This window comes from Sinohyriopsis cumingii, chromosome 9 (genome assembly GCF_028554795.1).
Source record: "Sinohyriopsis cumingii isolate HCF-2022 chromosome 9, ASM2855479v2, whole genome shotgun sequence".
Lineage (NCBI taxonomy): Eukaryota > Metazoa > Mollusca > Bivalvia > Unionida > Unionidae > Sinohyriopsis > Sinohyriopsis cumingii.
The window spans coordinates 13,328,380-13,352,931 of NC_142969.1; the positions used below are offsets into that span (position 1 = coordinate 13,328,380).

The window sequence follows — 24,552 nt, forward strand, 5'->3', positions numbered from 1 at the left end:
TAACGGAATATTTACCTGGCGAATTGCCTCACAACAAGGATCCTCCGCGCCAAGACATATCTTTGTTGCTCTCCAAAATATGAATAAATACGATCAAGAACATAGTCACATGATATTTGATCAATTCGGGGCAACAAACGTATCATTAAGAATAAATGGCCAACAAGAGCCAACCGAGGAAATAGCTATCAATTTTGCTCAATATTCTACGGCACGCGCGTATCATCGATTATTAACTTATATGGGTCGCGATCAAAATATTGATACCGGATTGCAAATATCACAGTTAGATTTTAATACTCTTTATCCCATCTATTATTTTTCCCTGGAACATCTTGATTTGGTAAAGCAGTCGGTTGTCGATATTCATTTCAAAGCCAGAATTAACACAGGAGGAAACGCAAGAGCAATTGCAGTAATTCTCAGTGATAGAACAATGATCCTGGAAGGCATCAGTGGTAGAATGAGAGTCATCGATGCACCCGTAGAGAACATGTAACAAATTCTAAATTTAGATTAAGTGATTATTAATATGCCATACGATCACGTCAGCGTAACTCTGACCCCCGGTCAGGTGAAAAAACTTCAATCAGCAACAGCAGCGCGACGAGGTTTAAGTTTAACTTTGAAAAGTAATCAACTTCACGGTGGACCTAACAAACTATCGTTAACTAAAAATCAACACGGACATTTCACCAAAGCCAGATCGGCAAATACTGGTATTCGTCTGAATATCTCGATAGGCGCAATCAGAGATATGATCAAAGTAGGCGGTTTTTTTCCATTGGCCGCGCTTATACCAGCGTTAATAGCAGGTGCGAAGGCAGTAGGATTAGGTGCACTTGGTGGGGTGGGTTCTACAATAGCAGGAAAAGTTGTTGGAAAAATTATGGGAAAGGGATATCGTAAAAAAAAGGGCGGACTTCTCCTCCCTCTTATTCTCACAAAAATGATGATGCAGCAACAACGACAAGGATCCGGCCTTTACCTAAGACGACCCCCGTACGGATCCGGGTTAAATCGAGCCTACCAACCTCAAATTTAGATTTAATCAGTGAAGTAAAAAAAAAGAAAATAAAATTTTTTAGAGGCGTATTTATGCGAGATCAACTACCGGACAAACCAAATCCCACCGAGACAGGAATAATAAATCTCGATAAAAATTCCGGTCCTGGCACTCACTGGGTTGCGTATGCGATTAATCCTCGCGAAATCATCTATTTCGATTCATACGGATTAGCACCGCCGAATGAATTTATCAAATATGTGTCAAAATTAAAACTTCCAGTTTGGTATTCAACACTTCCAACACAAACACTAGTAGATCCACCAATATGCGGCCGGGAGACAATTAACGTCCTTGATGCAATTTCAAAATCATCTCGTCCTTTTCGCAAAATTTTATTTGAATATACCGTAGATAAATATCATGGTTGACATTTACGGTAGGTCTCTCTTTAGGAAAGAAAAAAAAGATGCAGTCGACATCGATACATCAAAGTTTGCAACCAAGAGCGATATTAACAATCTTTTATCGTTGTCAGAAGTTGATCCTGGTGAAGTTGCTGTATTTCAAAATACAGAAGGGCGATTACAAACTAGCAACGTCAAAATAACTGACATAATCAAGCGAGACGAATATCACGATCACATTAGTCAATTTACTCGCCAATCGGAGATGGTATTAAAATCTGTTGCTGATATCGCCGATATTATAGCAAAATTACCCCTAAAGGTTGATAAAGCATTACACGACGATCTTCAGGATAGAATGACAAAAAGACTTAATAGGCTAAATAACGACCTTAAAAAACTTGACGATGTTTTAGATAAATTTAGCAAAAAATTTGACGAGAATATAAAAACATCCAGTGATACTTCCTCCGCATCAGATAAAAAAGCCGATGACGATCTTAGCGAGAAAATAAAAAAAATCAACGAGGAAATTACTAATATTCTTGCCGAAATTAACGAAGTAAATATCTCGATGAGTCAGAAAATCGATAAAACATCAATCGACGATCTCAACAAAAAAATAAAAAAAATCAACGAGGAAATTACTAATATTCTTGCCAAAATTAACGAAGTAAATATCTCGATGGGTCAGAAACCATCGATCGACGATCTCAACAAAAAAATCAACGAGGAAATTATTAAACTTGGTAATGTTGTTGTTCCTGAATTTACCAAGGGGATTAACGTGATGCAAGGACAAATAAAATCCATCAACGATGAAATTAACGCGGTACGTGAATTGGCGCGTCAAAAGTTAGATACATCAACGTACGACGAAAAAATTCGAGATTTAAACACAAAACTTCTCGCTACAATAGCAAAGATTGACCAATCCGACGATAAAACTGGTCACGCCACTGACGTAAAGCAATTAGGTAAAGAAATTGACGATATCAACACAAAAATATCGTCAATGAACCTTGAAAGATTATCGCGAATTTCGATACCAAAAAAAGTAGAAATAAAAAATGTTACCTGCAGTGTGCCATTTGTGGTAAATACACATAAAGATATATGGACACCTGGGGTTGACCCATTTTTCCTTCAAGCGCCAATTACGGGTATTTATCGAATATATATTATCTCCAGGATAAAATTTAATGCAAAAACCACTAATGCAATTTTCATTGAATATTATCCTGGTTTTATTATTGTACCCTTAAGTGAAGGGCAAATAATTTATACCGAACTGGTACCACCAGATAGAACCATAACAACCCCAATTCATTTTTTTGTAGTTTTCGAATATTTATCAGAAACATCCCCAGAATTATTCAGAGAATTATATTATATATGAACGCATCGGATTACCGTTACAATCAAGCTCGCCTATGGCAGGATTCGTTGCGAAAACAACTTGACGATTATCAAACAAAAATAAATAAATACCAGCGCAAATTAGTTATCATTGATGTTGCAGTGTACGCAGTATCTGCGGTAGTCGCTGGTGCAGGAATAATTCTATCCGCGGTAACAATGATAGCGCCAATCGTAGCAACAATAATAATCTCGTCAACAACAGCAATCGCGGGTGTTCTTAATATCATCGCGAAAAAGATATCCTCGTGCACAAGTGAGAAATTATCTTTGTACAAAAATAAACTAACTAAAGTTAGTGACGCGTACTCGAAGTTATCATTGTTACTTTCTGAGAGTCTCAACGATGGTATTATATCCGATCTAGAATTTTCTTCAATGATTAGTATTTACTCGGAGATTGAACAAATGAATATTAATAATGTCCGAGTTAGCCCAGATCGTGACAAACACGACACCACCAACAACAACGTTAATATCGCTAAGTTCAACGAAACCCGAGTTTAGTATTAATTTCTCAACACCAATTAGCGTTAACGAAATTGCATTAACACAATTGCGCGTCTACAACAGCTGGCCTAATGTTAGATCGAAATCATTCGGTAATTTGATGCCAAATAATTCACTTGTTTTTGCAAATAAGAATAAACCCGATGGAACACCCGATTGGATCGTCGTTGGTATACCAACCGGTAGTTACGAAATTGATCAGCTGAATAATGAGTTTACCACTAGAATATCAAATTTAACCGGCGATGCTACTCCGGGAATAAAGATATCTTCACATGATCCAACACTATCGTCAATGATAGAAGTGAAATCACCGTACGTGGTAGATATTTACCAATCATCGATCAGGAATATATTAGGTTGGCCCGAGGTCGCACCTCTGATAAAACCAAAGAAATCGGATGTTATTATTCCAGGTTGGTATGAGGAGGCAATTCCAGAACTACCGGAACCAAAAAAGGAAGATTTTACAACCGACGAAGGATGGTATGGAGATATCAAACACAAACCTTTGATCCACAGCGCCATCAATCTCATGAATAACCACAAATTTAACCTGGTAATGTTCGCTTTCACTTTTATTAACGAAAGAATTCTCTCATGGCTGCCTCTTCCTAAAATCCCCCCAGATGTGAAAATCTTCGACGCTACCCACATTAACAGGATAATAGCCCCCATAGACGGTATCTTGGTAAGAAGAACTCTAGACGAGTTTATTCAAGAACACGAATTACAATTAAATTTATTGCGCGGATCATTTCATGAATGCATCCTAAATAAATCTGGTTCATGTAGCGAAATTATAAAACACGTGAAAATTTTAAATCAACTTGCGAATGATATTGAATATTATCATGATATGTTTATTCGGGCGATAATCGACGATATATCAATTGCCGAATATGTTCTTCCTATCAGCAAATTCGAGTTGATCAAGAACTCGGGTGAGAAACAAAAATTCATGAGAGTATTTGAATTAACCGAGGAAACACTGCCAAATTTCAAATTTCCCAATTCTGATTTTGATGCGATGAGAAAATCCGTCACTGATACCATCGATGATTTATTTCCGAAATTACATGCCGCATGGACCAAAAAAATACATTCAGAATTGATTCTTAAACACAATAACGATCCTGACAAAGGTGGACGACATATATCGCCGGGTATCGTTAATATAACGGAAGTTATCGCGATTTATCTTCACGCGGATGTTGTCGAGGGTAGCTACAACGTGGATTCGTCAGAATCAAATCAAGCTCATCAGGGTTTTATATTGTATTCATTTTCACCTAGCGCATCTCCCGGTTATTTGATAATCAAGGAACCAATGAATCCGTTTTACCTGCGATGTCATAATCGATTTTTGTCAAGAATAAATTTCAAACTAACGGATCAGAAAGGAAATTTACTTGATATACGAGGAGAAACTGTGAGTATCAATCTTTTGGTGAAATCGTGAGAATCTCTGATTTTTAAATCGCAAGTGAGATTTTCCAAATCTGTATCCCAGAAATATTTCTGGGGGAAAAATGGGCGAAAAAAATAAATAAAACCCAGGAGAATTTTCAAAAAATTAATCTTTTTTTTTTGTTTTGCGGAGATATTCAATTATTCTTCGTCACTCTCCGAATCAAATATTATTGGTACATAGGAGAATTTGATCCACGAATCAGCATCATAAGAAAATGTTGCGTTATATTTTCCTTCTGCCACTCGTTTTACTGAATGCGAGTCAATAACGAAATATTTTGCTGCTGCAGACATCGATGTAAACGCGATTTCCTCACCTGTTGCCTGATTCACTGATTTAACAGTCCTCGAATAATTAGGAAATCCACGGTTATTACCAAATCTTGAATTTTCACTCTGGGTTACCGCGCGCAGATTGGAAAGTTTATTGTTAAGTTTATTACCGTCAATGTGGTCGATAACAAGTCCTCTCTCTATTGGTCCTTTGTAGCATTCGAATATAAATCTATGATTCGAATAACATTCTGTTCTTTCATTTCTTTTATGGACTGTAAATTTGAGATATCCCGAATTACAAATACTACCAACACGTTTCTTTGTTTTGATGTTTCTGACATTACCATCCTCAGATGCTTCGTAACCTTCGATGATGGGATGCGATTTATATTCACTCATGAGAATCGCTGATTTCATTTCCATATATGATATTCTCTTTGTTTAAATCGAAATTTGCTTTGAAACGATTAATATAATCTTCTTCGCATTTTATTACCGAGGAGGATCTTTTCTCATAATATCTCCGTAACTCACGATATTTTTTTCCTCCACAAGAGAAACATAATCTTGTCTTTCCTCGAATACCAACTTGGCAAACTAAACATCGCTGTGGTCCTTTGTTACCTCGTCGAACTTCGTATATATGAGCACCGCAATATTCACCTCTACAGGATTTATCGCATGATTTTGTTGATCCAACTGTTATCCACGCGCATTGCTTCATTATATTTAGATATTTGTCTAAAATATAATAATGGATTTATTTGATCTTGATGAGGCAGAATATATCATTCCTGAAGTTGATAGTGCGAAGAAGGAATTTTTTGATGATGGAGCGATTCATGTTTGGTCGACATGGAAAACTAATTTCGTTGATGCTACGATGAATCTGGAGCGAGCGAAGAAGATAATCGAACATATAAAAAACTCACACAAAGAAGAGAGATTTATTTTCGGAATAAAATTTATTGCACAAATGCCCGATGACATTTGGATTATTCGTGATAAACGAGATCCAGTACGTGGCGGTAAGAAAAATGTTGTTCTTGATAAAAATTCGAAACCGGGATTGCTGCTGGGGATTGATGGTCCTTATTATGCTAGGGCGTATCCTTCTAGTGCTGTTGTCTATGGAATTTATCGGCTGAATAATAATCCTGATGTGAAAAATCTACCTGCGATGAGGGAATCTCCGATGATAAACTGCGTAGCTGAGCGAGTTATCGAACATATGAGGAATGCCCGTCGCGGATCTGGTCTGACTCAATTGAGATTGGATAAAATTAATTCATGGGCAAAGACAGTTGTTGATGGCGCATCAATCGATGATGTTGCTGCGTTAAGTAAGAAACTTAAATTTCCTATTACGGTTAAAACACTATCGGGAGAAATATTATATTCATCGCCGTATAATTCTCGAGGAACACCAATCGAAATTGTTGATCATAATTCACATGCGTGGAGTCAGTCGGTAATGATATTCCCGCGAGATCGTGTTGTTAAGTTTTATCCCGTGGAATCCAAAGATAGTTCCGATGCAATGTTTAGATATATCAAACTATTAGCCAAGTCCGATCCAATATCGATTTGGTTATTTTCTAGCGAAGAAAGATACGATCAATTTATCTTACCACGCGGAGATATTTACCGAGATGAAATATTACACGAAGCGATGAGAAATATCGCGGAGAAGTATTCGTCTAATCCAGATCGATTACTGACAAATTGCTTTACTGTTCCGTCTGTTGCTGCTCACGCTGCTAGAGAAAGAAATTCGTGGAAACCCACAAGAAATGAATTTCTCAATGATATTCAACTTAGTTGTATCGAATACGGCCATGGAGGATTATGGAATACCAAATATTATTTCGAGGATATGATTTCCGTTGATATGAGCGCATGCTATCCTGGAAGTTTCCTTGGATATGGTGATTGTGCAGATTACTTTGCTAAATTCGGTCATCCCACCAACGAGATGACTAGAGTTGCAATTAACGGACCGTTACCCGATTTTGTAATGACAGGATTCGCTCATGTTACTTCATTCGAACTTGCTGAAAATTTGCATAAAATTTGTTATATTTGGTTTGGTCGGCATTTATCTCAACGCAGATGGGTCCCTACGGTATTGTTGAGATTTATGTTGGATTCGTCGATGTTAATATCGCTGACGGTAAGTGAAGCGATTATATCGTATAGAAAGCAGACCGAGGTGTGGTTACCCACGGATTGTGAGAACGCGAAAGATATTGGAAGAAAAATAATTGGTAAATTTACTCAAGGAGGATCAGTTGATCATAAACATCGCCACGCTAGGTTATTTATCAATGATGCGGAGATGGATTTTATTATTGCCGATACGGTATCGCGTGGAATATTTTGCAACAGAGAAAATATTATTATTGATGGAGAAAAATTGGGTACAGTGATCACTTATCTCGATGGAGAATCCGCGCAGTATACTCATTTAAGATCATCGATGCTCGCTTATGTGAGTATTAATTTGCTGTCGATGATAAATAAATTTTCTGATATCGCGGTAAGGGTTGCAACGGATTCATTTTATATCAATAAGAAATTTCAATGTAGATTGGAAAATTTAATCACCGATGGTTCCTGGGGAACTTGGAGAATAAAAAACGAGGATATTCTAGATTATTGTGAGGACGCGGATGTAGAAGATTGCGATAAATTTCATAAAGATAAATGCGATGAAGTATCAACAGCATCATCTGCGTTTGATCCGATTTCACGAAACAAATTCGTTTACCTAAATGGTCCTGGCGGTAGTGGTAAAACAACACGAGCGATAAATTTATTTTCAAAATCTGATATGATCGTGTTGACTCCAACTCATAGATTAGCGCGAGAAATAAAACAACGTGGCGTTAATTCTTGTACTTATCACAGTTATTTCAAATATAGTGGTGGATTGTGGGATCCGGCTCGAATGGGAAATAAATATATCAACAAGATTATAATATTTGATGAAATTTGCACGGTAAATTTAGTTATACTAAAATCATTCCTAAGTTGGTTGGAAGAGAAAAACACCGCAGTAATAATGTGCGGCGATCACGGCCAACCTGATCCTATTGATGGTGAATCTCCTCACAGGTGGCTTAGAAATTTTGTAGATTATTATGAAGAAATTGACGCTGATTATAGATCTAATGATATTTTACTGACCGAGTTTAAAAAAATGATTCGATTGCAACCTAATAAATTTCAATGTGATGTGATGAGAAAAATAATCGACGAAACTTCGATGGATAATTTTCTAAATTTGTGGCGTCCAGATCATTTGATCGTTGCTAGCAGAAAAATTGTTCGCGATGTTATTCAGGAAATACTATTCAAGCTTCACTGTGAGAAATTTCCAACATTGCAGGTGCCGTTGTGCTACAGACCCGCTGATACTAGGAAACAAAATATCAATGTTATTTTGCCATGTGGAGAAGAAAAAATATTAGTTTTGAATGATATTATTTTCGTTGATATTAATCTTGTCAATGATGCAATAAACGCAGAAAGATCGCCATGGAAACTCGGATACGCAGCAACAATTCACTCGTCACAGGGATTAACAGTAGATGGCCAAATTTGGATTGTCGATGATAGAATTTCCTGGTCAAATTTAGTTTATCTAGCTGTGTCTCGAGTAAGAAAATTATCTCAGTTAGGTAGGATTAGATTTCACATTAACGAAGATGGCGGTAATTGAGTATCTCTTGGAATTACTTGTAGTTCTTCTTTGGTAAATCCTCGTTGTGGCGCTAATGAATCTAGAAAATAAATTGCTGGTCTTCCTGATGATCTTGTTACTGCCAATATTTTATGTGTCGTAACACTCCAGTTTGGATCAGTTGCTCTTTTTCTGCCACCCTCGGATTCTCCTTCCTTATATAAATATCTGACCGTGACGCTACCTAGCACAGGTGGAATAGTAAAATCTCGCTTTAGTGGTATATTTGGTTTTGTAATTGCAGTTGCGGGTTTCATTGATATTGTTCGTGTTACTTCGTTATTTAGCGCATTAATCACGTGAGGTAATCTTGTTACCCAATCGCGAGATCGTTTATCTTGAATAAATTCTCTCGCGTACTGATATCCGAATAATCGTTCTGCAAGAGTTTTATTGAATCTCTCAACGATAGCTTGATTGTGATGAACACCTACAATACCGCGACGGATTTTAACATTATTCTTTTTCATCAGTGAAGTAACCGCGCCAAGAAATTCTCGACCTGGATCAACCTGGAGAAGCTTCGGCCATGTTAATGGAGATCGTGAATAAATTTCGCTAAACGCCTTAGCAATATCTGTTGCTGTTTTATTCGATAACGGTTCCGCTTCCTTGTACCTACTTGCAATATCAACAACCGTCAGAACATATTTGTATGTAACTCCGTCAACGGTATCGTAAGGAAGAAACATAAGATCAGCCTGATGGACTTCATTAGGGACGCTGACAGAGAAACTCGCATATGATATTTTCTTAGGCGGAGGAAGATAAATTTGCCAGACTGCTTGCCTCGATAACCACGATTCAGCGACAGATTGCTTTACTTTTGCTGCCTTAGCAAGTTTGGCTATTGCTGATTTTCCTCGCCAAAATCCTCGCGGAGAATAATATATTTGCTCCATTATAAATTACCAGCACCTAGTACTAATTTACCTTTCATTGCTCCTTTTATCAACCAAGTTGCCAATTTCTCTTTGAAATTTTTATCAGGAATAGCATCTATTGCGTGAATTAATTTAATATCAGCGAGATGTCTTTGTTGTAAATCTCCGCTGCGATATGCAAGATCGTGATAGTAGCATGCGTTATCGATGGCGTTTACTGGATCCTCGCCAGGATTTGGTTGATTATTATCGTTAAGTCTTATATCTAGCCTTGTACCAGGTCCGCAGTAATTATATCCTGGTAAATGTTTCTCTCCGGGATATTTCGCCCAGGGAGCTCCAGGCAGATTTGTTAAGGAGGTTGCGATGTCTCCTCCGGTTCTACTTTTTTTTTTACAAATCTAAACTTAATTGTCTTGCAAACCGCACATTCTCCCTTAATTGCATTCCTGTTGTTGCGTGTAACGACTTCGATTGGATTTAGCGTAGCAGTTCGAGTGCGACACTTAACACAATATGAATCCATAATATTCTAATAACATGAATGTAATTGATTTTTCAGCCACGAAAAAACGCGAGCAAGTAAAGCACACCGAGGCATTACCAAATTCGATTAGAATGATAATCATTGGACCATCTGGTTCTGGAAAAACGCAATTGTTGCTAAATTTGATAATGAGATGGTTAAAATGGGATAAATTATACTTGGTTGCGCCGTCCGTTGATGATCAGCGATGTTATCAAGTACTAAAGGAATTTAGCGATAATACTGAGGATGGCACAATAGAATTTATCACGGACATCAATGAATCTCCATCAGTAGAAAGTTTAGATGGCGATACTAATAATCTTGTTGTTTTCGATGATGTGATGCTGGATAAGCAAACTAACCCAGCTAGGATATTCTCGCGTGGCCGACACAAGAACACCGATGTGATTTACGTGACACAGCGATATACGCAAATTCCGAAGGTTATTAGAGATAATTGTAATATTTTATCAGTTTTCAATGGCGTTGATACTCACACGCTGAGGAATATCCATCAAACTTGGTGCAATGGCGATATGGACATAAATAAATTTAAAAATTTCTTCAGTCACGCTCAAGTGACTCCGCACGGATTTGTCACGATTAATCTTCATGATCCTCGTAGTAGGTATCGAGTCGGTCTTGATCAGATTTACTCATAAATTTGCAGCCCACCATAATTCAATTATGGCAAACAAATTTTACAATACCCCCCCCTAAATTTTGTTGTTTTTTTTATGTCTGAAAATGCACTTTGGGTTGAAATTTTGCGGATTAATTTGCGTAGGAGGCTTTATTTTTGCTTTCTGAGGCTTCTACGGAGAAATGTTTGATAGGAGGGTTAAATTTATCTGAGCCACCTGGTCTGTACGACTTCCCTGCTGCTACGGCATTAAAAGTGAAATCTCTCACACAATATATTTGCTATCATTTAGGTTCTTCCGGAGATCTTCGGTTCACTATCTCCAAGGAGGCTGCAACGTGGGACCAGGCGTACAGACAGTGTCTGTTAGAAAACGGCACACTCGCCATTGTAAACAGCGAAGCGCTGAGAAACAAATTTAATACTGATATTCAAACCAGGCCACAGGAACCTCTCTGGGTCGGCAGATTTGTCGGGTATACACCGTTTATATGGATACACGGTATGTTACAATGTCCTAAGACCTTTGTGTGCTAGATAGATCGAACATTCTGATGTATTGACATTCTTGTGCGTTGATTTAAAATTTGATTCTTTCCTATTTCACTATCAAATTGTTTCATCCAACGCAATAATCTTGACTAATTAGCATGTATTAAAATACGACCGATTTTCTATTTTCTTAGATTATTGTTTAAAATTCTTTCGAAAAGAGTGCATTTGGAAATGTCTATGAAACGCCAAACCGTCAGTTGTGTTCAATACAAGAAGATATATAATGTAAATGCACTCATACAGAAGAATGACTATTTTCTATCTTATCGACTGAGACGAAAACATGCCTTTGACCACTCCTGCATTAAGTGTATATCACTCCACACGAAAAGTTTAATTTAATTAAAATTGTGAAATCTCAAGGCAAATTTCTTTCGTTATCCTCTGAGAGCGGAGTAAAGCGTTTCCATACATATAACAATGTTATCGATTAAAGTGTAACTTTTTGCTTATTTATGCAGGGTGCTATGGTAATAACTCTCTACCAGCAAGAAAAACCTTCGTTTTGCCGGACAACTATCTAGTGACATGTCAACATGCATGCACAGGGAGTCTTTACATCGGTATGCAGGTATGTCACATGTATGCATTGGGAGTCTTTGTAATGGCATGCAGTTATGTCACGTGTATGCATTGGGAGTCTGTATTGGCATGCAGTTATGTGACATATGTGTACAGGGAGTCTTATATATGCATGCAGGTATGTCAGGTATATGCATTGGGAGTCTTTGTATAGGCATGTAGTTATGTCACATGTATGCATTGGGAGTCTCTATATAGGCATGCAGTTATGTCTCATGTATGCATTCGGAGTCTTTTCATAGGCATGCAGTTATGTCACATGTATTCATTGGATGTCTTTGTATAGGCATGCAGTTATGTCACATGTATGCATTGGGAGTCTTTGTATAGGCATGCAGTTATGTCACATGTATGTATTCGGAGTCTTTGCATAGGCATGTAGTTATGTCACATGCATGCATTGAGAGTCTCTGTATAGGCATGCAGTTATGTCACATGTATGCATTAGGAGTCTTTTTATAGGCATGCAGTTATGTCACATGTATTCATTGGGTGTCTTTGTATAGGCATGCAGTTATGTCACATGTATGCATTGGGAGTCTCTGTATAGGCCTGCAGTTATGTCACATGTATTAATTGGGTGTCTTTGTATAGGCATGCTGTTATGTCACATGTATTTATTGTGTGTCTTTGTATGTGCATGCAGTTATGTCACATGTATGCATTGGGTGTCTTTGTATAGGCATGCAGGTATGTAACATGTATTCATTGGGTGTCTTTGTATAGGCATGCAGGTATGTAACATGTATGCATTGGGAGTCTTTTTATAGGCATGCAGTTATGTCACATGTATACATTGCGAGTCTTGTATATACATGCAGGTATGCCACTTATATGCATTGGGAGTCTTTACATAGGCATGCAGGTATGTCAGATGTGTGCACAGTGAGTCTTATATAGGCATGCTGAAATGTTACATGTATTCAAAAGAAATGTTTATATATGCATGCATGTATGTCACATGGATGTTTGTTTAGGTGGCGCTCTGCAGTTTCCTTTTTTGCAAAGTGTTAAATTTTTAAGGGAAAAGTAAAACCTAGGTCTTCCTTACTGGTTATCCTCGCCATTTCAAAAAGACCTATATATCTTATGTATTGTAAAAGTAATAGCTAACTCCCTCTATTTTGGTGTATGATCGATGGGTGTAATTTGGGTTAAAGAGTCTACAGTTTGGTCTTATTTCAGATGTGCACTTTTCAAAAAACTGCTTGCTCCGTTTGATCATTGTTACTCCATCGATTTCAAAGATGAATTGTAACAAAAAGAACCGACACCCTGTCTTACTTTTACCTATTTTGTAATTCATTCATTGCACTTTTGTAGGTTGGTTTTTTTAGTCTGTCAAAATTTGATTTTCTTTGTATTTTTAGAACTTCTAAATATTGAGTACTTTAGACTAATTCATGTTCATTTTTTTAGCATATGGCAGCAGCCATTTTGGTAAGCTGTGTGATTAGATCATGTACAACTTCCACAAGTACAATATCCGAAGAAATATTAACCACAGTACATGAAAGTAACATAAGGGTATGCCAAATTTCCCACCAATGTGCATGTTGCAAGTGCAAACAACTACACCTTACACCTGACACTCTCTTAGAAGTAAATAATATTGATGAAGCTCCTCATAAAGACAATATGGGTATTATTTTTGAACGGTTTAAATTTGGTTGTATAAATGAAGCCTTGAATTTGAAAAAATCCAACAGTCCTTTTTAACATCTTGTCATGTCCCCCCACCCCCATTTTCATTATTCATTCGTAGCAAAGTCCCACTCAAGCCCAGCCTGAACCCCATGATGAAAAGTGATCTATTTTTAAAATGCACATTGCATTTGCTGATCATAGCGACCAGTGTTATACCGAAAGACATAACATAAAACTTGGCACATATATTCCTGCGATGTCACTAATACATTTTACAGTTTGAAGACGGATGGAACAGACTCGGTTCATGGAGGTCAAACTTTGAAGGTTAAAATGTTTGCTTTTTCTTCTAGCCCTAATATGTGGAGAAAAGCGAACCATTTTAGTCCTCATTTTATTCTTCAATTTCAATGCAAATGAAAGAAAAGAAATATTTGTACTATGCGTTTCTTCTCCATAATGCAACAGTTTTTAATTAAAGTTAACTTCACGCTTGTGTTCTAAGACTTCTAAGACTTCTAATTTCTCGGTAATCAAGGTCATGCATACACAATACTGTCAAAAGGCATATTGTAAAAGCAAGAGCAAACTAAGCATAATTAGATTATTTTCATGCATAAGATTCATATTAATATACCGTTTTGTTGAGAACATCATATATGATGATATGAAAAAAAGAAAACAAATGCAAAACTTTTAATTTATCTCTCAAGGTGGTGCTCTACAGTTTCGTATTGCATAGGGTTATATTCTTAATGAAAATGAATTTCCTAGGTTTTCCTCACTTGTTATCCTGGCCATTTAAAAATAACTCAAGTTTCTTAGGCATTGTTTAATTAACTTTTAATTCCCGTTATTTTGGTATACGATTGATGGGTGCAATTTGGGTTATAGGGTCTACAACAAGGCCTTACTTCATAGGGTCTACAACAAGGCCTTACTTCATAGGGTCTACAACAAGGCCTTACTTCATAGGGTCTACAACAAGGCCTTACTTCATATGTGCATCTATCAAAAGACTGTTTTCTCTGCTTGATCATTTTCATTTCCTGGTCTTCAAAGGTAAATTGTAAAAGAAGATGACATTACTTTGTTTACTTTTTATATAGTTTGTAATATATTCGTTTCGGGGCCCTGAGTGGCCGAGTGGTCTAAAGCGCTCTCCGTTACGGACCACTGCCATCTCACCTCTGTGCTGGTTCGAGTCTCAGATTCAGTCAATGTGGGTATGTGAAAAATCTTGCCAGTAGCTTCTCGTGGGTCGGTGATTCTTTCCGGTGTTTTCCCGGGTTCTTCCTCCACCATTAATACTGGCCGTCATGTATAGCCTATCGTGTGCTAATAAAAGGCGTTAAACCCCACAACAACAACAACAACAACAACAAAATATTCGTTTCACTTTCAGAAGCTGGCATTGTTTAGCCTGGCAAAATTCGTTTTCCACATCTTAATAAACGCTAAAGAGAGTGTCCTTATGACTAGTTCAGGTATATAATTTAGGATAGTAGAGCAGCCATTTTGAGATAGATCTGTCCTAAAGTACAATACACAAGTACAATAGCCAAAGAATTATTCCAACTATAGTACAGGAAAGTAACATTGGGGTATGACAATATTCTCTCCACTGTCTTTGTTGCAAATGCAAACAAATTCACCTTATACCTTTAACCTTTAACCCTCTCCGAATTACATAATATCTTAAGAGCGCCCTCTTAGACATGCAGGCATGACACTTGTATGCATGGGGAGTCTTTGTATAGACATACAGGCTTGACACTTGTATGCCTGGGGAGTCTTTGTATAGATATGCAGGCATGACACTTGTATGCACGGGGAGTCTTTGTATAGACATGCAGGCTTGACACTTGTATGCACGGGGAGTCTTTGTATAGACATGCAGGCATGACACTTGTATGCACGGGGAGTCTTTGTATAGACATGCAGGCATGACACTTGTATGCATGGGGAGTCTTTGTATAGACATGCAGGCATGACACTTGTATGCATGTGGAGTCTTTGTATAGACATGCAGGCATGACACTTGTATGCATGGGGAGTCTTTGTATAGATATGCAGGCATGACACTTGTATGCATGGGGAGTCTTTGTATAGACATACAGGCTTGACACTTGTATGCATGGGGAGTCTTTGTATAGATATGCAGGCTTGACACTTGTATGCATGGGGACTCTTCGCATAGACATGCAGAAATGACACTTATATGCATGGGGAGTCTTTGTGTAGACATGCAGGCTTGACACTTGTATGCATGGGGAGTCTTTGTATAGATATGCAGGCTTGACACTTATGCATGGGGAGTCTTTGTATAGACATGCAGGCTTGACACTTGTATGCATGGGGAGTCTTTGTATAGATATGCAGGCTTGACACTTATATGCATGGGGAGTCTTTGTATAGATATGCAGGCTTGACACTTATGCATGGGGAGTCTTTGTATAGACATGCCGGCTTGACACTTGTATGCATGGGCAGTCTTTGTATAGACATGCAGACATGACACTTATATGCATGGGGAGTCTTTGTATAGACATGCAGGCTTGACACTTATGCATGGGAGTCTTTGTATAGATATGCAGGCTTGACACTTGTATGCATGGGGAGTCTTTGTATAGACATGCAGGCATGACACTTGTATGCATGGGGAGTCTTTGTATAGACATACAGGCTTGACATTTGTATGCATGGGGAGTCTTTGTATAGACATGCAGGCATGACACTTATGCATGGGAGTCTTTGTATAGATATGCAGGCATGACACTTATATGCATGGGGAGTCTTTGTATAGACATGCAGGCATGACACTTATATGCATGGGGAGTCTTTATATACTTTGTATAGACATGCAGGCATGACACTTGTATGCACGGGGAGTCTTTGTACATGCATGCGTGTATGATAATGTATGCATGGGTAGTCTTTGTATATGCATGCATGTATGACATATGTATGCACGGCGAGTTTTTCTATGATATGCAGGTATGACAAATTTACGCACAGGGAATCTTTGTTTAGGCAAGCATGAATGTGATATGTCTGCACGGGAAGTCTTTGTAAAGGCATGAACTATGACACATGACTGCACAGTGAGTCTCATGCAGGTATTACACATGTATGAACAGGGAGTCTTTGTATATGCATGCGTGTATGACACACATATGCATAGGGAGTCTTTGTGTAGGTATGCACGTATGACACATGCACGCACAGGGAGTCTTTGTACAGGCATGCAGGAAATATCACATGTGTGCATAGAGAGTCTTTGTATAGGCATGCACGTATGACACTTGTCTGCAAAGGGAGTCTCATGCAAGAATGACACATGCATGCACAGGGAGTCTTTGTGTAGTCATGCAGGAATTCACATGTGTACACAGAGAGTATTTGTATATTCATTTACGTATGACACATGTATGCACAGGGAGTCTTTGTATATGCATGCAGGAATGTCACTTATTATATGCTTTTTTTTCTCCGTTAACTTTACATTGTCAGAATCGTTCAGCATTTTACGATACTGCACTCACGTTCACTTCATATTGCATTCAAGTATGCCCAATAATGTATTAGGAACTACTTTGTAAACAACTCATGTACACTCACTTAGTAGGCGCTTTACGTTTCGGTTGATTAAATTTATTTATGAATGAACTAAAGCAGATGTTTCGTGGACTGCCACATACCAGCTGCTTTGCCACAATTGTTAACTTTCTTGCTACAATGTTTCTGATTTAGGCCAGCGAGAGACCCCAGATTTCATAAATTTGCTGGGTCTCTACTAGTACTAATATTATTATCCCTACTCCTACCTACTCAGCCACAACAAATCAAACTGAGGCTACGACATCGTAGCTATGTCCCTACAAATAACACGCAAGCAACCAGACATAAACTGTCGTCTATAGCTGGTAATAAGAGTGGCAAAAATACTTAAAGTTTTACATTCTGAATTTCCTCAAAATGTACTTTCTTAGTTCTGCAAATCCGAATTACATGAGCCATGTCATGGGTTCTCAAGCTTGATTATATATTTTGAAATTGTACTGTAATTTCGACTATATTCCAAGTGCAATTACATCCTCCTTACTGCACTCAAAATGAAATAAACATTATATTCCATAGCATCCTTTTGATAATTGAAATTGAAAGACTTCATATTTTTTCCTACATTATGATTTCGAGCATTCAATGAGAACAGAAACACAATTGAAGATGTCAACACGCTGCTGAAATCCGACGTACTTCATGTAGAATTGGCACAGATAAATCCAGTCCATAATCACGAAATTTCGTAGAATCGACAAAAATACCAGAATCTATTCCTTTGATATCAAATGGAAAAGTTGTTGCATTGCGGATTCATTCACAATATGACTCCAAATTTCAGTATTAAGTAGACCAAAACGCCATTTTTTCTTCTCGAAAGTTGCGTCTAGCGCGCGACTAAGTTCAAATTCATCTGGGCGGAGTTATGTGCGCTTTAATAATGCTGTTGTTGTGTAATGATGAATCTGCGCTTGTGTATTTAGTGTGGAATACTGCATAGATTAAGTTACTTTGTTTCTTGTAGTGTATTTTTGTTTATATAATTAACCCTTAGGTAGAATAAGAAAATGAGCATATAATAAAAAGGTTACAGCTTTTGTATGGGTAAATATGAACTCGTTTTTTCGGATTGATATATTGCACTCCCAAGGTCGTGCAGTATTTCCATCCGAAAAACTCGTGCATATTTTCCCATACAAACGCAGTAACCTTTACATATGTGCACAGAGTCTTTGTATATTCATGCACGTATAACACATGTATGCACAAAGAGTCTCTATATAGCCATGCAGGACCTAATCTATGTTTATTAACTAATAGCAATCGCTATATTTGTTCTATTGTACATCAAATGCCAGTCTGGACTTATGTTATGAAATAGAGTCATATATCGAACTCAGCATATATTATGAGAGATAGTCACATATCGGTCTTAACATATATTATTAGAAATATTAATATATCGGCCTTTAAGTGTATCATGAGAAATGGTCAAATACGTCTCAGCGCATATTGTGAGAAATAGTAACACATCAGTCTCAGAATGTATCATGAGAAATAGACATATATCGGTCTCATCGTATATTATGAAAATAGTCTGAGTATAAGACGGGAAGTAGTCATATATCGGTCTTACCGTATATTCCGAGAAATAGTATTATACCCGTCTCAAAGTATATTATGGAAATTAGTCATACACCGGTCTCAAAATATATTTTGGAAATTAGTCATACACCGGTCTCAAAATATATTATGGAAATTAGTCATACACCGGTCTCAAAGTATATTATGGAAATTTGTCATACACCGGTCTCAAAATATATTTTGGAAATTAGTCATACACCGGTCTCAAAATATATTATGGAAATTAGTCATACACCGGTCTCAAAGTATATTATGGAAATTTGTCATACACCGGTCTCAAAATGTATTATGGAAATTATTCATACACCGGTCTCAAAGTATATTATGCTAAATAGTCATAGATCGGTCTGAAAGTATAGACCTTTCTATTTTTGTTTCCATGGACGCGGCCATATTCGTATCACGTCACCGTCCGCCATTAAAGTACTGATTCACCTCTGTGGTGTGCCTGAGAGACGATTATTTCCTACGTGTAGATTCTGAATACCAGCGATTATCTCAAGCAGTCATGTTAACACGAAAGCTTATGTGCGTAGTTAAGTGATGTTTTATAGTAAAACAGATAAAAGTAATTCCAAATTACAAACGATTAGCATGCTCAGAAAGTTAATAAGCTCAGAATGTTAATAAAATATATCCCCTTTGCAATACTGATCAAGTCTTCTTACCAGTTATTCCCATTTTAGAGGACCAGATCGAGTCAGGTCCGTACATTTTAGACATGATCATTTGCTTTATAAAACAATCGAAACACTGAACGATCATAAGATCTGCTTTTGGATATAAAATAAATCAAACGAAATGATGAAACGTTATATCTGCGAATGCAAAATGCCAAACAGTTTTGACACATGCTCCAGATATTAAAATCATCAGTCCGTTATGGTCTTTCTGATAAAGCGCACGTAGCAAACTTAAGCCTGAGAATCATGCAGTTTTACCTGACCTGATAAGAGAACATTTTAAAGTTTTTAAAATTTAAAAATGATCCCCCGCCCCTTGAATTGCTGCCTTACTAACATCTTGGTGCAATGAGTTGAAGAGAGGAGATAATGACTTAGATACCCGATTGTATGTCTGAAGGTCAAAGGACAAAAAGTCACAATTCTGATTTTTACAGTTATGAAACAGGTGTAGAATAAAGAGTCAGAGATTAAACTGTTACAATCATTTTGATTGGAGTTATGAAAAAGAGAGGTCAACAAGTCAAAATATGACTTACGTAATTTTTGAAGTCTTCTTATTGCACGAATCAGGACCATGATTTATTGGTCCTAATAAATCCAGTATTCATACAATAATACCTTTTTACCTGCTAAATTCTAGTCCAAAACCACCCCTTCATGCGTACAATATAATTTGATAACGAGAGACAAGATATTTGCTTCTATCACGCATATCCATCCTGTAACCTTATTTATTCAGTAATTAAAGAAACAAACCATACCGCCAGTTGAAAAAATCTTATCAGCATCACCTCTTCCTGCAAAACACACCTTCCTCAAGAAGCAAACCAAAACTATATATCGCTAAATTATTGTCAAAACCACTGCATTGTGTCATACTTGATTATTTAATTGTTATTTCAGTGTGTAATATTTGTATTAATTAGAATATTGAGCGCGTATCAGTACGTCTGTGTAATTATGATCACTGAGGAAAAAGTGAACGGAAGAAAAAATGAATCAGATAAAAGTAAATTGTTTATAGTGCATGTATTACATTTAGATAAATCCAGTAAACACATGTAATAAAATAATGTTATATTTTATTGATTTATCCATCACATTTTGTGTCATTGTTTTGAGATATATATTGACATTATCACACCATATATATTTACATTAATTTATTCATTTTAGATGCACACAGCAAAACATGAAATTCTTTATAGCACTAAGTTATTACAATTACAGAATTTCAAGAGAGTTGGTCTCTCAATAGAGAAAAAATAGTAGCAATACATACAGTTGATCAATTTGTGCATTACGAATCTGCTTTTAAATGACACTCGGTTCGTATTGGTTGTTCTAGTTACATGAGATGAATTATTAAGTAATTTGAAATAAGTGTGTAAGGTTAACAGATATGTTATCATAACTAGTCAAAATTACAAAGTTTGCATGCTCTTTAACCAGGCTTCGTCAGCACCTTAACGCCGACGCTATTGCTGACACCTATCGGCTAGGAGGAGATAACTATGTAAGCACTGTCTACGGGAAAGATCTAAATTGTGGATTAGCCATGTACTGGTCTCAAGGTATATGAATGCAAATAGCCATGTACCGGTCTCAAAGAATATGAATGGAAAAAGTCATACAGCGGTCTCAAACTATATGAATGCAAATAGCCATCTACCGGTCTTAAAATGTATGAATGGAAATAGTCATATAACGGTCTCAAATTATAAGAATGGAAATAGTCATAAAGGTGTCTCAAAACGAATATAATTAGCCATGTACCGGTCTCAAGGTATATGAATGCAAATAACCAGGTACCGGTTTCAACGAAAATGAATGGAAATAGTCATATAGCGGTCTCAAATTATATGAATGGAAATAGTCATATAGCGGTCTAAACGTATATGAATGGAAATAGTCATATAGCGGTCTAAACGTATATGAATGGAAATAGACATATAGCGGTCTAAACGTATATGAATGGAAATAGTCATATAGCGGTCTAAACGTATATGAATGGAAATAGTCATATAGCGGTCTAAACGTATATGAATGAAAATAGACATATAGCGGTCTAAACGTATATGAATGAAAATAGACATATAGCGGTCTAAACGTATATGAATGGAAATAGTCATATAGCGGTCTAAACGTATATGAATGGAAATAGTCATATAGCGGTCTAAACGTATATGAATGAAAATAGACATATAGCGGTCTAAACGTATATGAATGGAAATAGTCATATAGCGGTCTAAACGTATATGAATGGAAATAGTCATATAGCGGTCTAAACGTATATGAATGGAAGTAGTCATATTTCGGTCTAGACGTATATGAATGGAAATATTCATATAATGGTATAAACATATATAAATGGAAATAGTCATATTGCCGTCTAATCGTATATGATTGGAAATAGTCATATAGCAGTCTTGAAATATATGAATGGCAATAGTCATATAGCGGTCCAAACGTATATGAATGGAAATAGTCATATTGGCATCTAATCGTATATGATTGCAAATAGTCATATAGCGGTCTTGAAATATATGAATGGAAATAGCCTTATATCGGTCTAAACGTACATGAATGGAAATAGTGATAGAGGGGTCTCAGAGATTATGAATGAAAATAGCCAAGTAGTGGTCTTAAAATATATTAATGGAAACAGTAATTTAGGGGTATATGATGTATATGGGTATATGATGTATATGGGTATATGATGTATATGGGTATATGATGTGTTCATGAAGTCATGGAAGAGTATTCCGACACAATAAAAGGTTAACATAACTTCACGGTCAACGAGTGCACAGATCAGACATGCAGACACATGGTTAGGTAAATAGGTAGACAGATGGCTATATATATAGGTAGGTAGGTAGACAGATATATAGAGAGATATATAGATTGGTGGGCAGGTGGGTGGACGGACGGAAGGACGGATGGATATTATCATCCCTTTCAATTTTAGCAGAAAAGAATTTACATTTAGAAATAAAATGTAACAATGCACAAGACTACGATTGTTGCTTCAAAGTAAACAAAGATCAAATATATAGATAATTAGACAGGCAAACAGACAGACGTATAGATAGGTAGATAGATAGATAGATAGATAGATAGATAGATAGATAGATAGGAACATAGATAGGCCTGTAGGTAGTTAGGTAGTTGCCTGCATATATAGATGAATAGATTCATAAAAATACAGATTACGGTATGTACACAGTGTGGAGGGTGTATTCGATCCGACTCATAGACCGCATGATTAAAACTGATAACAGAATTCTGACTGTACGCTCTGTCATTAACAACTGCGCGAATGTAACAGACGTTAGAATTGAATCTCATTCGTTACTTTGATTTGCAAGGGAGAAAACTGCTACTGTTTTGACGACATACCCCGCAAAACACCCCTTGTTCCCGGTATTAACTGTCAGAGTTCGTGTCCTGGAGAGGTTCAGCAGAGTGGGAACACCAACACCAACTATCTGTCACAGTGTGGTAAAACAGATCTGTTAAACAGTGTATCCGTCTACAAGAGAGGTAACGATGGAAGTGTATGTATGTATGTATGTATGTATGTATGTATGCATGTGTGTGTGTGTGTGTGTGTGTGTGTGTGTATTTATGGATGTATGTATGTAGGAGAATGGGAAGGCCTTAAATAAACTACTATAACGAGTGAGGGAGGGGAATTTAATTTGGGGTTTGGTCAATCTTTGGCATGTTTGTTCCTTTGAATTTATTATTATTATTATTATTATTATTATTATTATTATTATTATTATTATTTTAGTAGTAATAGTAGTAGTAGTAGTCGCAGTATTAGTACTTTGCTCTCATTACCGGGTTGTTTGTGTGTGTGTCTGGGGCACATATGTGTTGATAACCTAGCTTTTCAGATCGAGTTTATTAAATACTTTTGCAAATTGTCTTGGAAGGGTATTGATAGGCCATTTGCAGCACTGATTAAAAATCATGAAATCATTATATATTTTCTCCTAGCTTCACCCTTGGAGGTGGACTTTATCCCGCGGTCTCCGGATGTCGGCGAGTGCCTGTATTATAATATTGCTGTGGCCAAGTGGTACGCCGGACTCTGTATTGAGAGACAACTCTTTACATGTGATACAAGTACGTACATACTGATTTAGGCAGCCGCGGTGTTTGAGTGGATAATAAGCTAGACTCGCAACAAAAATGATTGTGGTTCGAAACCTGCCTAGACCAGAGTGGATTGGTTGCAAGACACTTTACTCTCATTACTTTTGCACAATACAACTTTTCTTGCCTTGATGTATCCCTAAAAACCAACGAATAAACCAATCAACATATTTATTTATCGTAGTACAAATAAATATATATAATGCGCATGCGCGTTCTCTCTTTAGTATTAGGTTTCAGCCATTTGATCTAGGTATATTTCTGTATTTCTACACCGACGAGAACACTGTGTCGTGATTGTTAATATTGAACTATTATTTATTCGTAGTCATGGTCTATTTACTTATATATATATATATATATATATATATATATATATATATATATATATATATATATATATATATATATATATATATATATATAAAAGAATTAATTATTTAGTTTAAAGAAAAAAGCCCAGAGTATACATGACAAGGTGTGCTTCTTTTTCTTTTATACATCGATGTCCCCAAAACAGTCACTTTTACGCGCTATTAATTTTTATAGGTTTCCCAAGTCAGTATGTAACAATCAATATGTAATCATTTCCAGAGATCACAATCATTTACAACTTGATTCATTTACCTGTCAAACAACACGTTATGAATCAAATTGTAGATGTTTACTTTTTCTCCGAATACACTCAGAAATAAAATAAAACATGCAAAAGATTAATTGGTTCACTTGGGTATAAGAGTGTTGCCTAGAAACGAAATAACTTGTATTAATTAACCCAATTAGCAAACCTTGACATATAACTATACAGGGAGTTT

At 36.7% G+C, this 24,552-nt stretch overlaps 1 protein-coding gene across 1 annotated transcript in view; it reads left to right on the forward strand.

The window, feature by feature from the left end:
- Positions 1–11,383: 11,383 nt before the first annotated feature.
- Positions 11,384–24,552, forward strand: part of LOC149791289 (uncharacterized) — a 31,281-nt gene continuing 18,112 nt past the window's right edge. The window contains exons 1-4 of the mRNA XM_089969810.1: positions 11,384–11,394; positions 11,909–12,018; positions 22,942–23,116; positions 23,579–23,707. Coding sequence (XP_089825936.1) covers positions 12,013–12,018; positions 22,942–23,116; positions 23,579–23,707 — 310 coding nt within the window. The 5' untranslated portion in view covers positions 11,384–11,394; positions 11,909–12,012. The remainder of the gene's footprint in view (positions 11,395–11,908; positions 12,019–22,941; positions 23,117–23,578; positions 23,708–24,552) is intronic.